This window comes from Scyliorhinus torazame, chromosome 21 (assembly GCF_047496885.1).
Source record: "Scyliorhinus torazame isolate Kashiwa2021f chromosome 21, sScyTor2.1, whole genome shotgun sequence".
NCBI classification, from domain to species: Eukaryota; Metazoa; Chordata; class Chondrichthyes; order Carcharhiniformes; family Scyliorhinidae; genus Scyliorhinus; species Scyliorhinus torazame.
This window is the reverse complement of record NC_092727.1, coordinates 9,351,688-9,365,471: the sequence shown is the minus strand read 5'-3', so window position 1 is coordinate 9,365,471 and position 13,784 is coordinate 9,351,688. Positions and strand designations below refer to the sequence as shown.

Sequence of the window (13,784 nt, the reverse complement as noted above, 5' to 3'; positions counted from 1 at the left end):
CTCCTTAAAAGACACTTTAAAATATTTTTATTCTCCTTTTTCACATTTTCTTCCAAATTTACACCCAACAATAAACAATAATCAGTAACTTATAAATTAATTTTTAACATTAGTTTTAGTTTGAAAGCAAACTAGAAGGAAGAATTCTCCAAAGACACTTTTGTTTCTTGGTCTAGAGGCCGTCCTTTTGAAGTTCAGAGACTTGGAGGGAAGAACAACTGAAAATCCACTGAACACTTCTTCTGTGCGGTTTCCTGTGCCCAAGATCAATTTAAGGAACAGCCCAATAACGTGACCCTGCAGGCAGCAAATTAACACTCGGAAAGAAACAGCAAACTGCAGCTGAAAAGCAGACCGTGCAACGTGTGTGAGTTCGCCGTTACGTTGGAGTATTCCGTGGATTGAACAACCAACTTGTAAGTTCCTTTTCTCTCTGAAACAGAAAAATGTTGAAGAAAAAGAAAATGAGCTCTCGGTCAAAGATTTCTGTTTTAATCAATAGATTTTGTTCTATCCCATTAGAAAGATCACAGGGTTAAAATGCAAATTAATTTATAAGTGTCTTTTAAGGAGGAACGCTCCAACAGATGATGACGTTTTTCTCTCACTCAGTCGATTACTTTAATGATAATGTTCATTTGGATAGTGCCTGGATGGTGTGGATGTGTTTATCTGTGATTCTCAGTTAGTGAGTATGTCCAAGACAGAGATTGTGAAAGATTTATGGATAGGAAGGGTAATGAGGATAGTGCAGAAAGATGGGATTGAATCGGAATGCCAACCACACTCTTGCTGAATGACAAAGAATACTCGAGGACTTTAAACACAATTTCCCTCCCTACTCCTTGGGGTACAGGGTCCCCCATCTCTCCTGAAGATGCTGACTCTCACTGGGGTACCGGACCCCTCCTTCCCTGAAGGTGCTGACTCTCACTGGGGTACCGGACCCCTCCTTCCCTGAAGGTGCTGACTCTCACTGGGGTACAGGGTCTTCCTCCTCTCCTGAAGATGCTGACTCTCACTGGGGTACAGGGTCTCCACTCCTCTGCTGAAGGTGCTGACTCTCACTGGGGTACAGGGACCCCCTCCTCTCCTGAAGGTGCTGACTCTCACTGGGGTACAGGGTCTCCACTCCTCCCCTGAAGGTGCTGACTCTCACTGGGGTACAGGGTCTCCACTCCTCTCCTGAAGGTGCTGACTCTCACTGGGGTACAGACCACCTCCTCTCCTGCAGATGCTGACTCTCACTGGGGTACAGGGTCCTCCTCCTCTCCTGAAGATGCTGACTCTCACTGGGGTACACAGTCTACACTCCTCTCCTGAAGGTGCTGACTCTCACTGTGGTACAGGGTCTCCACTCCTCCCCTGAAGGTGCTGACTCTCACTGGGGTACAGGGTATCCACTCCTCTCCTGAAGGTGCTGACTCTCACTGGGGTACAGACCCCCTCCTCTCCTGCAGATGCTGACTCTCACTGGGTTACAGGGTCCTCCTCCTCTCCTGAAGATGCTGACTCTCACTGGGGTACACAGTCTACACTCCTCTCCTGAAGGTGCTGACTCTCACTGTGGTACAGGGTCTCCACTCCTCCCCTGAAGGTGCTGACTCTCACTGGGGTACAGGGTATCCACTCCTCTCCTGAAGGTGCTGACTCTCACTGGGGTACAGACCCCCTCCTCTCCTGCAGATGCTGACTCTCACTGGGTTACAGGGTCCTCCTCCTCTCCTGAAGGTGCTGACTCTCACTGGGGTACAGGGTCCTCCTCCTCACCTGAAGGTGCTGACTCTCACTGGGGTACAGACCCCCTCCTCTCCTGCAGATGCTGACTCTCACTGGGTTACAGGGTCCTCCTCCTCTCCTGAAGGTGCTGACTCTCACTGGGGTACAGGGTCCTCCTCCTCTCCTGAAGATGCTGACTCTCACTGGGGTACAGGGTCCTCCTCCTCACCTGAATGTGCTGACTCTCACTGGGGTACAGGGTCCCCCTCCTCTCCTGAAGGTGCTGACTCTCACTGTGGTACAGGGTCTCCACTCCTCTCCTGAAGGTGCTGACTCTCACTGGGGTACAGGGTCTCCACCCCTCTCCTGAAGGTGCTGACTCTCACTGGGGTACAGGGTCCTCCTCCTCTCCTTAAGATGTTGACTCTCACTAGGGTACAGGGTCTCCACTCCTCCCCTGAAGGTGCTGACTCTCACTGGGGTACAGGGTCCTCCTCCTCTCCTGAAAGTGCTGACTCTCACTGGGGTACAGGGTCCTCCTCCTCTCCTGAAGGTGCGGTCTCTCATTGGGGTACAGGGTCCCCATCTCTCCTGAAGGTGCTGACTCTCACTGGGGTATAGGGTCCCCTCCTCTCCTGAAGATGCTGACTCTCACTGGGGTACCGGGTCCCCTTCCTCTGCTGAAGGTGCTGACTCTCACTGCGGTACAGGGACTCCTCCTCTCCTGAAGGCGCTGACTCTCACTGGGGTACAGCGTCCACCTCCTCTCCTGAAGGTGCTGACTCTCACTGGGGTACAGGGTCCTCCTCCTCTCCTGAAGATGCTGACTCTCACTGGGGTACAGACCCCTCCTCTCCTGAAGGTGCTGACTCTCACTGGGGTACAGGGTCATCCTCCTCTCCTGAAGGTGCTGATTCTCACTGGGGCACAGGGTCCCCATCCTCTCCTGAAGGTGCTGACTCTCACTGGGGTACAGGGTCCTCCTCCTCTCCTGAAGATGCTGACTCTCACTGGGGTACAGGGTCCCACCCTCCTCTCCTGAAGGTGCTGACTCACAGGGGTACAGGGTCCCCTCCTCTCCTGAAGGTGCTGACTCTCACTGGGGTACAGGGTCCCCCCTCCTCTCCTGAAGGTGCTGACTCTCACTGGGGTACAGGGTCCCCCCTCCTCTCCTGAAGGTGATGACAGCGGTGCGCAGGGGCCTTCTGGGAGGTGAGTACTTACTTTAAAAAGCCTTGCCTTTACAGGAGCAGCCCTTGGATTTCGGCGGCAGCGGTGCGCAGGGGCCCTCTGGGAGGTGAGTAGCGACATTAAAACCACTTACCTTTACAGGAGCAGCCCTTTGGATTTCGGCGGCAGCGGTGCGCAGGGGCCTTCTGGGAGGTGAGTACTTACTTTAAAAAGCCTTACCTTTACAGGAGCAGCCCTTTGGATTTCGGCGGCAGCGGTGCGCAGGGGCCCTCTGGGAGGTGAGTACTTACTTTAAAAAGCCTTACCTGGTCCCGTGTCTGTTCTTCTTTTCTGTTTTATTTGTTTTTATATAAGGCGGGAACCGGAAGTTCGACCTGCGGACCTCAGGGAAGTCCCCCCCCCAAACAATAAATTCTGGTGGAGAGGAATCCCGAGACACTACACGTGTAGTGTCTCCCACCCGCCCTCCTCCTCTAACCTAATAATAAGACCCATTGGTGTGAGGTAAGTGCCATATTATATTATTATTATATTATTAGCATTGTGCAGGTCAAGGTTCGGAGGTGGAGGAGCAGTCTCTGTCAGCGAGAGAACCTGAGAACATCTAAGACACTCAGAAGGTAAGAAGGTAAGTAAGTGATTTTTACTTATTTTCACTTTTATACCTTTTTTCAAATTGTGTGTGTCGGGGGGAAACTGAAGTGACATCACAGAAAAGCTGTGGCCAGAGTGGCTGGTTGGGATTCTACCCTAAATTTAAAAAGATTTTTTGAGTATTTGGTAACTAATTAAACATAATAACTTAATTATAATTTAGAGGGATATCTAAGCCAGAGATCGGAGAGTATTATAGTTAGCTATCGCATTTCTATTAGAAATCTAGTGCTAGGAAACAGATAGTTGACAGTAACTTTGAAATTAAAAAAAATATATTTTTTAAAAAAAGACTAATTTTAATTTTAATTGATTGACGCAATGTCAGTTAGAGGGGTGCTGTGCTCTGACTGTGAGATGTGGCAGGTCCGGGAGGCTTCCAGCGTCCCGGATGGCTTCATCTGCAGAAAGTGCACCCAACTGGAGCTCCTCACAGACCGCATGGTTCGGTTGGAGCAGCAATTGGATGCACTTAGGAGCATGCAGGTGGCGGAAAGCATCATAGATCGCAGTTATGTAAATGTGGTCACACCCAAGGTGCAGGCAGAGAAATGGGTGACCACCAGAAAGGGCAGGCAGTCACTGCAGGAATCCCCTGTGGTTGTCCCCCTCTCGAACAGATATACCCCTTTGGATACTGTCGGGGGGGATAGCCTATCAGGGGAAAACAGCAGCAGCCAGAGTAGTGGCACCACGGCTGGCTCTGATGTTCAGAAGGGAGGGTCAAAGCGCAGAAGAGTAATAGTAATAGGGGACTCTATAGTCAGGGGCACAGATAGGCGCTTCTGTGGACGTGAAAGAGACTCCAGGATGGTATGTTGCCTCCCTGGTGCCAGGGTCCAGGATGTCTCCGAACGGGTAGAGGGAATCCTGAAGGGGGAGGGCAAACAGGCAGAGGTCGTTGTACATATTGGTACTAACGACGTAGGCAGGAAGGGGCATGAGGTCCTGCAGCAGGAGTTCAGGGAGCTAGGCAGAAAGTTAAAAGACAGGACCTCGAGGGTTGTAATCTCGGGATTACTCCCTGTGCCACGTGCCAGTGAGGCTAGAAATAGGAAGATAGAGCAGATAAACACGTGGCTAAACAGCTGGTGTAGGAGGGAGGGTTTCCATTATCTGGACCACTGGGAGCTCTTCCGGGGCAGGTGTGACCTGTATAAGAAGGACGGGTTGCATCTAAACCGGAGAGGCATAAATATCCTGGCCGCGAGGTTTGCTAGTGTCACACGGGAGGGTTTAAACTAGTATGGCAGGGGGTGGGCACGGGAGCAATAGGTCAGAAGGTGAGAGCATTGAGGGAGAACTAGGGAATAGGGACAGTGTGGCTCTGAGGCAGAGCAGACGGGGAGAAGTTGCTGAACACAGCGGGTCTGGTGGCCTGAAGTGCATATGTTTTAATGCAAGGAGCATTACGGGTAAGGCAGATGAACTTAGAGCTTGGATTAGTACTTGGAACTATGATGTTGTTGCCATTACAGAGACCTGGTTGAGGGAAGGGCAGGATTGGCAGCTAAACGTTCCAGGATTTAGATGTTTCAGGCGGGATAAAGGGGGATGTAAAAGGGGAGGCGGAGTTGCGCTACTTGTTCGGGAGAATATCACAGCTGTACTGCGAGAGGACACCTCAGAGGGCAGCGAGGCTATATGGGTAGAGATCAGGAATAAGAAGGGTGCAGTCACAATGTTGGGGGTATACTTCAGGCCTCCCAACAGCCAGCGGGAGATAGAGGAGCAGATAGGTAGACAGATTTTGGAAAAGAGTAAAAACAACAGGGTTGTGGTGATGGGAGACTTCAACTTCCCCAATATTGACTGGGACTCACTTAGTGCCAGGGGCTTAGACGGGGCGGAGTTTGTAAGGAGCATCCAGGAGGGTTTCTTAAAACAATATGTAGACAGTCCAACTAGGGAAGGGGCGGTACTGGACCTGGTATTGGGGAATGAGCCCGGCCAGGTGGTAGATGTTTCAGTAGGGGAGCATTTCGGTAACAGTGACCACAATTCAGTAAGTTTTAAAGTACTGGTGGACAAGGATAAGAGTGGTCCTAGGATGAATGCGCTAAATTGGGGGAAGGCTAATTATAACAATATTAGGCGGGAACTGAAGAACATAGATTGGGGGCGGATGTTTGAGGGCAAATCAACATCTGACATGTGGGAGGCTTTCAAGTGTCAGTTGAAAGGAATACAGGACCTGCATGTTCCTGTGAGGAAGAAAGATAAATACGGCAATTTTCGGGAACCTTGGATGACGAGTGATATTGTAGGCCTCGTCAAAAAGAAAAAGGAGGCATTTGTCAGGGCTAAAAGGCTGGGAACAGACGAAGCCTGCGTGGAATATAAGGAAAGTAGGAAGGAACTTAAGCAAGGAGTCAGGAGGGCTAGAAGGGGTCACGAAAAGTCATTGGCAAATAGGGTTAAGGAAAATCCCAAGGCTTTTTACACGGACATAAAAAGCAAGAGGGTAGCCAGGGAAAGGGTTGGCCCACTGAAGGATAGGCAAAGGAATCTATGTGTGGAGCCAGAGGAAATGGGCGAGGTACTAAATGAATACTTTGCATCAGTATTCACCAAAGAGAAGGAATTGGCAGATGTTGAGTCTGGAGAAGGGGGTGTAGATAGCCTGGGTCACATTGTGACCCAAAAAGACGAGGTGTTGGGTGTCTTAAAAAATATTAAGGTAGATAAGTCCCCAGGGTCTGATGGGATCTACCCCAGAATACTGAAGGAGGCTGGAGAGGAAATTGCTGAGGCCTTGACAGAAATCTTTGGATCCTCGCTGTCTTCAGGGGATGTCCCGGAGGACTGGAGAATAGCCAATGTTTTTCCTCTGTTTAAGAAGGGTAGCAAGGATAATCCCGGGAACTACAGGCCGGTGAGCCTTACTTCAGTGGTAGGGAAATTACTGGAGAGAATTCTTCGAGACAGGATCTACTCCCATTTGGAAGCAAATGGACGTATTAGTGAGAGGCAGCACGGTTTTGTGAAGGGGAGGTCGTGTCTCACTAACTTGATAGAGTTTTTTGAGGAGGTCACTAAGATGATTGATGCAGGTAGGGCAGTAGATGTTGTCTATATGGACTTCAGTAAGGCCTTTGACAAGGTCCCTCATGGTAGACTAGTACAAAAGGTGAAGTCACACGGGATCAGGGGTGAGCTGGCAAGGTGGATACAGAACTGGCTAGGCCATAGAAGGCAGAGAGTAGCAATGGAGGGATGCTTTTCTAATTGGAGGACTGTGACCAGTGGTGTTCCACAGGGATCAGTGCTGGGACCTTTGCTCTTTGTAGTATGTATAAATGATTTGGAGGAAAATGTAACTGGTCTGATTAGTAAGTTTGCAGACGACACAAAGGTTGGCGGAATTGCGGATAGCGATGAGGACTGTCGGAGGATACAGCAGGATTTAGATTGTCTGGAGACTTGGGCGGAGAGATGGCAGATGGAGTTTAATCCGGACAAATGTGTGGTAATGCATTTTGGAAGGTCTAATGCAGGTAGGGAATATACAGTGAATGGTAGAACCCTCAAGAGTATTGAAAGTCAAAGAGATCTAGGAGTACAGGTCCACAGGTCATTGAAAGGGGCAACACAGGTGGAGAAGGTAGTCAAGAAGGCATACGGCATGCTTGCCTTCATTGGCCGGGGCATTGAGTATAAGAATTGGCAAGTCATGTTGCAGCTGTATAGAACCTTAGTTAGGCCACGCTTGGAGTATAGTGTTCAATTCTGGTCGCCACACTACCAGAAGGATGTGGAGGCTTTAGAGAGGGTGCAGAAGAGATTTACCAGAATGTTGCCTGGTATGGAGGGCATTAGCTATGAGGAGCGATTGAATAAACTCGGTTTGTTCTCACTGGAACGAAGGAGGTTGAGGGGAGACCTGATAGAGGTATACAAAATTATGAGGGGCATAGACAGAGTGGATAGTCAGAGGCTTTTCCCCAGGGTAGAGGGGTCAATTACTAGGGGGCAGAGGTTTAAGGTGAGAGGGGCAAGGTTTAGAGTAGATGTACGAGGCAAGTTTTTTACGCAGAGGGTAGTGGGTGCCTGGAACTCGCTACCGGAGGAGGTAGTGGAAGCAGGGACGATAGGGACATTTAAGGGGCATCTTGACAAATATATGAATAGGATGGGAATAGAAGGATACGGACCCAGGAAGTGTAGAAGATTGTAGTTTAGTCGGGCAGCATGGTCGGCACGGGCTTGGAGGGCCGAAGGGCCTGTTCCTGTGCTGTACATTTCTTTGTTCTTTGTTCTTTGACTCTCACTGGGGTACAGGGTCCTCCTTCTCTCCTGAAGGTGCTGAATCTCACTGGGGTACAGGGTCCCCCCTCCTCTCCTGAAGATGCTGACTCTCACTGGGGTACAGGGTCCCCCTCCTCTGCTGAAGGTGCTGACTCTCACTGGGGTACAGGGTCCCCCTCCTCTGCTGAAGGTGCTGACTCTCACTGGGGTACAGGGTCCCCCTCCTCTCCTGAAGGTGCTGACTCTCACTGGGGTACAGGGTCTTCCTCCTCTCCTGAAGATGCTGACTCTCACTGGGGTACAGACCCTTCCTCTCCTGAAGGTGCTGACTCTCACTGGGGTACAGGGTCCTCCTCCTCTCCTGAAGGTGCTGATTCTCACTGGGGCACAGGGTCCCCATCCTCTCCTGAAGGTGCTGACTCTCACTGGGGTATAGGGTCCTCCTCCTCTCCTAAAGATGCTGACTCTCACTGGGGTACAGGGTCCCCCCCTCCTCTCCTGAAGGTGCTGACTCACAGGGGTACAGGGTCCCCTCCTCTCCTGAAGGTGCTGACTCTCACTGGGGTACAGGGTCCCCCCTCCTCTCCTGAAGGTGCTGACTCTCACTGGTGTACCGGTCCCGTCCTCCCCCGAAGATGCTGACTCTCACTGGGGTACAGGGTCCCCCCTCCTCTCCTGAAGGTGCTGACTCTCACTGGGGTACAGGGTCCTCCTTCTCTCCTGAAGGTGCTGAATCTCACTGGGGTACAGGGTCCCCCCTCCTCTCCTGAAGATGCTGACTCTCACTGGGGTACAGGGTCCCCCCTCCTCTCCTGAAGGTGCTGATTCTCACTGGGGTACAGGGTCCTCCACCTCTCCTGAAGGTGCGGACTCTAACTGTGGAACAGGGTCCCCCCTCCTCTCCTGAAGATGCTGACTCTCACTGGGGTACAGGGTCCTCCTCCTCTCCTGAAGGTGATGACACTCACTGGGGTACAGGGTCCCCCCTCCTCTCCTGAAGATGCTGACTCTCACTGGGGTACAGGGTCCCCCCTCCTCTCCTGAAGGTGCTGATTCTCACTGGGGTACAGGGTCCTCCACCTCTCCTGAAGGTGTGGACTCTCACTGGGGTACAGGGTCCCCCCTCCTCTCCTGAAGGTGCTGACTCTCACTGGGGTACATAGCCCCCCTCCTCTTCTGAAGGTGCTGACTCTCACTGGGGTACAGACTCCCCCTCCTCTCCTGAAGGTGCTGACTCTCACTGGTGTACAGGGTCCTGCTCCTCTCCTGAAGGTGCTGACTCTCATTGGGGTACAGGGTCCCCTCCTCACCTGAAGGTGCTGACTCTCGCTGGGGTAGGGTCCCCTCCTCTCCTGAAGGTGCTGACTCTCACTGGGGTACAGGGTCCCCCTCCTCTCCTGAAGGTGCTGACTCTCACTGGTGTACAGGATCCTCCTCCTCTCCTGAAGGTGCTGACTCTCACTGGGGTACAGGTTCCCCCTCCTCTCCTGAAGGTGCTGACTCTCACTGGTGTACAGTGTCCTCCTCCTCTCCTGAAGGTGCTGACTCTCACTGGTGTACAGGGTCCCCCTCCTCTCCTGAAGGTGCTGACTCTCACTGGGGTACAGGGTCCCTCCTCTCCTGAAGGTGCTGAATCTCAAAGAACAAAGGACAAAGAACAAAGAAAAGTACAGCACAGGAACAGGGCCTTCGGCCCTCCAACCCCGTGCCGACCATGCTGCCCGACTAAACTACAATTGTCTACACCTCCTGTGTCCATATCCCTCTATTCCTATCCTGTTCATGTATTTGTCAAGATGCCCCTTAAATGTTACTATCGTCCCTGCTTCCACCACCTCCTCCGGTAGCGAGTTCCAGGCACCTACTACCCTCTGTGTAAAAAACCTGCCTCGTACATCTACTCTAAACCTTGCCCCTCGCACCTTAAACCTATGCCCCCTAGTAATTGACCCCTCTACCCTGGGGAATAGCCTCTGACTATCCACTCTGTCTATGCCCCTCATAATTTTGTAGACCTCTATCAGGTCGCCCCTCAACCTCCGTCATTGCAGTGAGAACAAACTGAGTTTATTCAACCTCTCATCATAAGAATTGAACACTATACTACAAGTATGGCCTAACTAATGTTCTGTACAGCTGCAACATGACTTGCCAATTCTTGTACTCAATGCCCCGGCCAATGAAGGCAAGCATGCCGTATGCCTTCTTGACTACCTTCTCCACCTGTGTTGCCCCTTTCAGTGACTTGTGGACCTGTACACCTAGATCTCCCTGACTTTCAATACCCTTGAGTGTTCGACCATTCACTATCACTGGGGTACAGAGTCCCCCTCCTCTCCTGAAGGTGCTGACTCTCATTGGGGTACAGGTTCCCACCTCTCCTGAAGGTGCTGACTCTCACTGGGGTATGGGGCCCCCATCCTCTCCTCAGGTGCTGACTCTCACTGGGGTACGGGGCCCCCATCCTCTCCTAAGGTGCTGACACTCACTGGGTATATGTTCCCACCTGTCCTGAAAGTGCTGAGTCACACTGGGGTACAGGTGCCCTCATCTCCTGAAGGTGTTCACTCTCACTGGGTTACGGGTCCCCTCTGTGGGACTGCGGAAGGAATCTGGAGCATCCGGAAGAAATCCACGTAGACACGGGGAGAACATACAAACTTCACACAGTCGCTCGATGTCAGAATCGAACCCGGGTGCCTTACCCTGGGAGGCAGCAGTGCTAACCACTCTACCACCGTGCCGCCCCATCTGATTGTAACCTCAACCCCACATTCCTGCCGACTCCAATAACCTTTTATCCCCTTGTTAATCAAGAATCTATCTGCCTCTGCCTTAAAAATATTCAAATACTCTGCTTCCACTGTCTTTTGAGGAAGAGAGTGCCAGAGACTCGCAACACTCTGAGAGAAAGAAATTCTCCTCAGCTCTGTCTTAAATGGACGACCCCTTATTTTTAAATAGTGATGCCTAGTTCTAGATTCTCTCACAAGAGGAAACATCCTCTCCACGTCCACCCTGTCAAAACCCCTCAGGATCTTAAACGTTTCAATTAAGTAATTTCTTATCTTCTAAAGTCTACTTGACTCATCTATGCCTTTACCAGTACCCCAACTCCTACAAGTTACACTCAACCTTTATCACCCAACCATCATCCCCCAACCATCATCCCCCAACTATCAGCCCATAACCATCATCACCCAACCATCATCACCCAACCATCATCCATCAACCATCTTCCTCAACCATCATCCCCCAACCATCATTCCCCATCCATCACCCCCCAACCATCATCCCCAACCATCATTCCCCAATTATCATTACCCAACCATCATCCCCCAACCATCATCCCCCAACCATCATCCCCCAACCATCATCCCCCAACCATCATCCCCTAACCATCATCCCCAACCATCATTCCCCAATTATCATTACCCAACCATCATCCCCCAACCATCATCCCCCAACCATCATCCCCCAACCATCATCCCCCAACCATCATCCATCAACCATCGTCCCCCAACCATAATCCCCCAACTATCATCCCCCAACCATCATCACCCAACCATCATCCCCCAACCATCATCCCCCAACCATCATCCCCCAACCATCATCCCCCAACCATCATCCCCCAACCATCATCACCCAACCATCATCCCCCAACCATCATCCCCCAACCATCATCCCCCAACCATCATCACCCAACCATCATCCATCAACCATCTTCCCCAACCATCATCCCCCAACTATCATCCCCCAACCACCATTCCGCAATTATCATTACCCAGCCATCATTCCCCAACCATCATCACCCAACCATCATACATCAACCATCATCCCCCAACCATCATCACCCAACCATCATCCCCCAACCATCATCCCCCAACCATCAACCCCAACCATCATCCCCCAACCATCATCCCTGCATTGGGTTTGGGTTTGGCAATGCCACAGTTTTGACACTCTTACCCTTGTTTTCAAATCCCTTCATGGCCTAACCCTTATCTCCTCAACTTCCTCAAGCCTTCAACCCTCTGAAAATTCTGATCCTCCAATCCTGGCCTCTTAATCAACCCTGATTTTTAATCACCGCACTACTGGCAGCCATACATTCATATGGTATCATACTTCCATCCCGAGACTAACTCTGCCTTGGTCCTGAGAGCTCCCTCTCTACTTCCTCTTTTAGCACATTATTTTAAACTTAGCTCCTTCGCCAAAGTTTTAGTTAGTTGACAGAATATTTCTTTATGTGGTTCTGAGTCAAATTTTGTTTGATAAAGTATGGGTGTTCAAGGTGCAAAATAAATGCAAGTTGTTATTATCATTGATTAATTCCCTGTGTTTCTCTCCGTAGATGATGAACAGTGGAATGGGCTTCCTCTTGTTCCTCTCTTCTCTCATATTCAATGGTAAGATCGCTTTACAGATCTAAGAAATTGGGCCTTTATTCTCTGGAGTTCAGAAGAATGAGAGGTAATCTCACTGAAACTTAAAATATTCTAAGGGGTCGACAGTGAGAGATTCTTTCTGCTGGTCAGGGAATCTAAAACAGTGTTTCTCAAACTTTATTTCCCGGGACCCACTTTTACCAACCGGCCAACCTTCGGGCCTCATGCCAGCCAACCTTCGTGACATACACTGTCTGACCTTCACGACCCACACCCGCTGACCTTCACGACCGACGCCAGCTGACCTTCGCGTCACATCATTACTGCTTACCTTTAATACGACAGGTGGGCCTGCTTGGTCCTCACGATCTCACTTGTATCGTCATTCAATGTTACATTTCTGCGAAGGGCTTCAGCTGATGAGTTAAGTTCCCGCTGCATCCTTTGAAAAAAATCAAGAGATTTGTCCTCAAACTCATGCTTAGTCTTCAAAGTGCCTTTGAAGTTTTGCGGGTTTTAAACTTTCATTTGCCAGTACTTCCCTACATGTAACACACGTGGGCTTCGCATTCTGATTAGCATTGGCCCAATTAACAAAGCCATACCTCAAGAAATCATCTTTATGCTGCTTCGTTCCCGATTTTAGTTTCTTCTTAATAGGTTGTTCACCAGAGGCCCTGGAGCTCTGTACAGAGTGAACACGAGCACTGATTTTTCCTGCTGTGGACTCTCCTGGGCAGCTCTCTCCAACAGATTCAGTTGTGCGATCCTGGTCTTTCTGTATCTCTGGCCCGCTCTTCCTTTTTTTTCCTTTTAAAAAAAAATTTAGAATACCCAATTATTTTTTCCCAATTAAGGGGCAACGTATCGTGACCAATCCACCTAGCCTGCACATCTTTGGGTTGGGGCGGGGGAGGGGGAGACCCACGCAGACACGGGGAGAATGAGCAAACTCCACACGGACAGTGACCCGGGGCTGGGATCGAATCCGGGTCCTGAGCGCTGTGGGCAGCAGTGCTAACCACTGTGTCACCGTGCCCTCTTGGCCCACTCTTCCTTATTACAAATAATCTATCTCCAGGTCTTCACAGTCACAGACCACTGGCCACTTCCCGATCCGTACTTTATGCCATGGGAATGCAAGCGGCTGTAGTGCCGGCCATTGAGCAGCTTGACCACGGAGCCACAGGTCACATGCTGCCGATCAATGGTGGGCGACAAGCTGAGCAGCGCGCAGTGGGCAAGTACCAGAGCGGAGTTCCAAGCTGGGGCCACCACCGTTAGCATCGTGCGCCACCTGGCCACCCGTCAGCCTCTGTACCCCCCCGATGCTCACAGCCCAGCCTCGTGCCGCACCGTCCCCTTGAACATCACAGCCAATCGGGGACTGCCTGCGGCCGGCATTCTTAGAAGCCGGTGTTTTTTCCCGCAATCGGGAACGCTGTGACCGATCGCTCCACAGCCTTCCTGACACCCACCCTTGAGTTTGAAAAACTCTGATCTAAAACACGGGGAGTACGATCTCGGGATTAGGAGCTGATCATTTCGGACAGGGATGAGGAATGGTTGTGAATCTTTGGA

General features: G+C 50.8%; 1 protein-coding gene across 1 annotated transcript in view; it reads left to right on the top strand.

The window, feature by feature from the left end:
* Positions 1 to 334: 334 nt before the first annotated feature.
* The window catches only part of LOC140397946 (myelin protein P0-like), a 31,647-nt gene continuing 18,197 nt past the window's right edge, over positions 335 to 13,784 (top strand). The window contains exons 1-2 of the mRNA XM_072486201.1: positions 335 to 416; positions 12,170 to 12,224. Coding sequence (XP_072342302.1) covers positions 12,170 to 12,224 — 55 coding nt within the window. The 5' untranslated portion in view covers positions 335 to 416. The remainder of the gene's footprint in view (positions 417 to 12,169; positions 12,225 to 13,784) is intronic.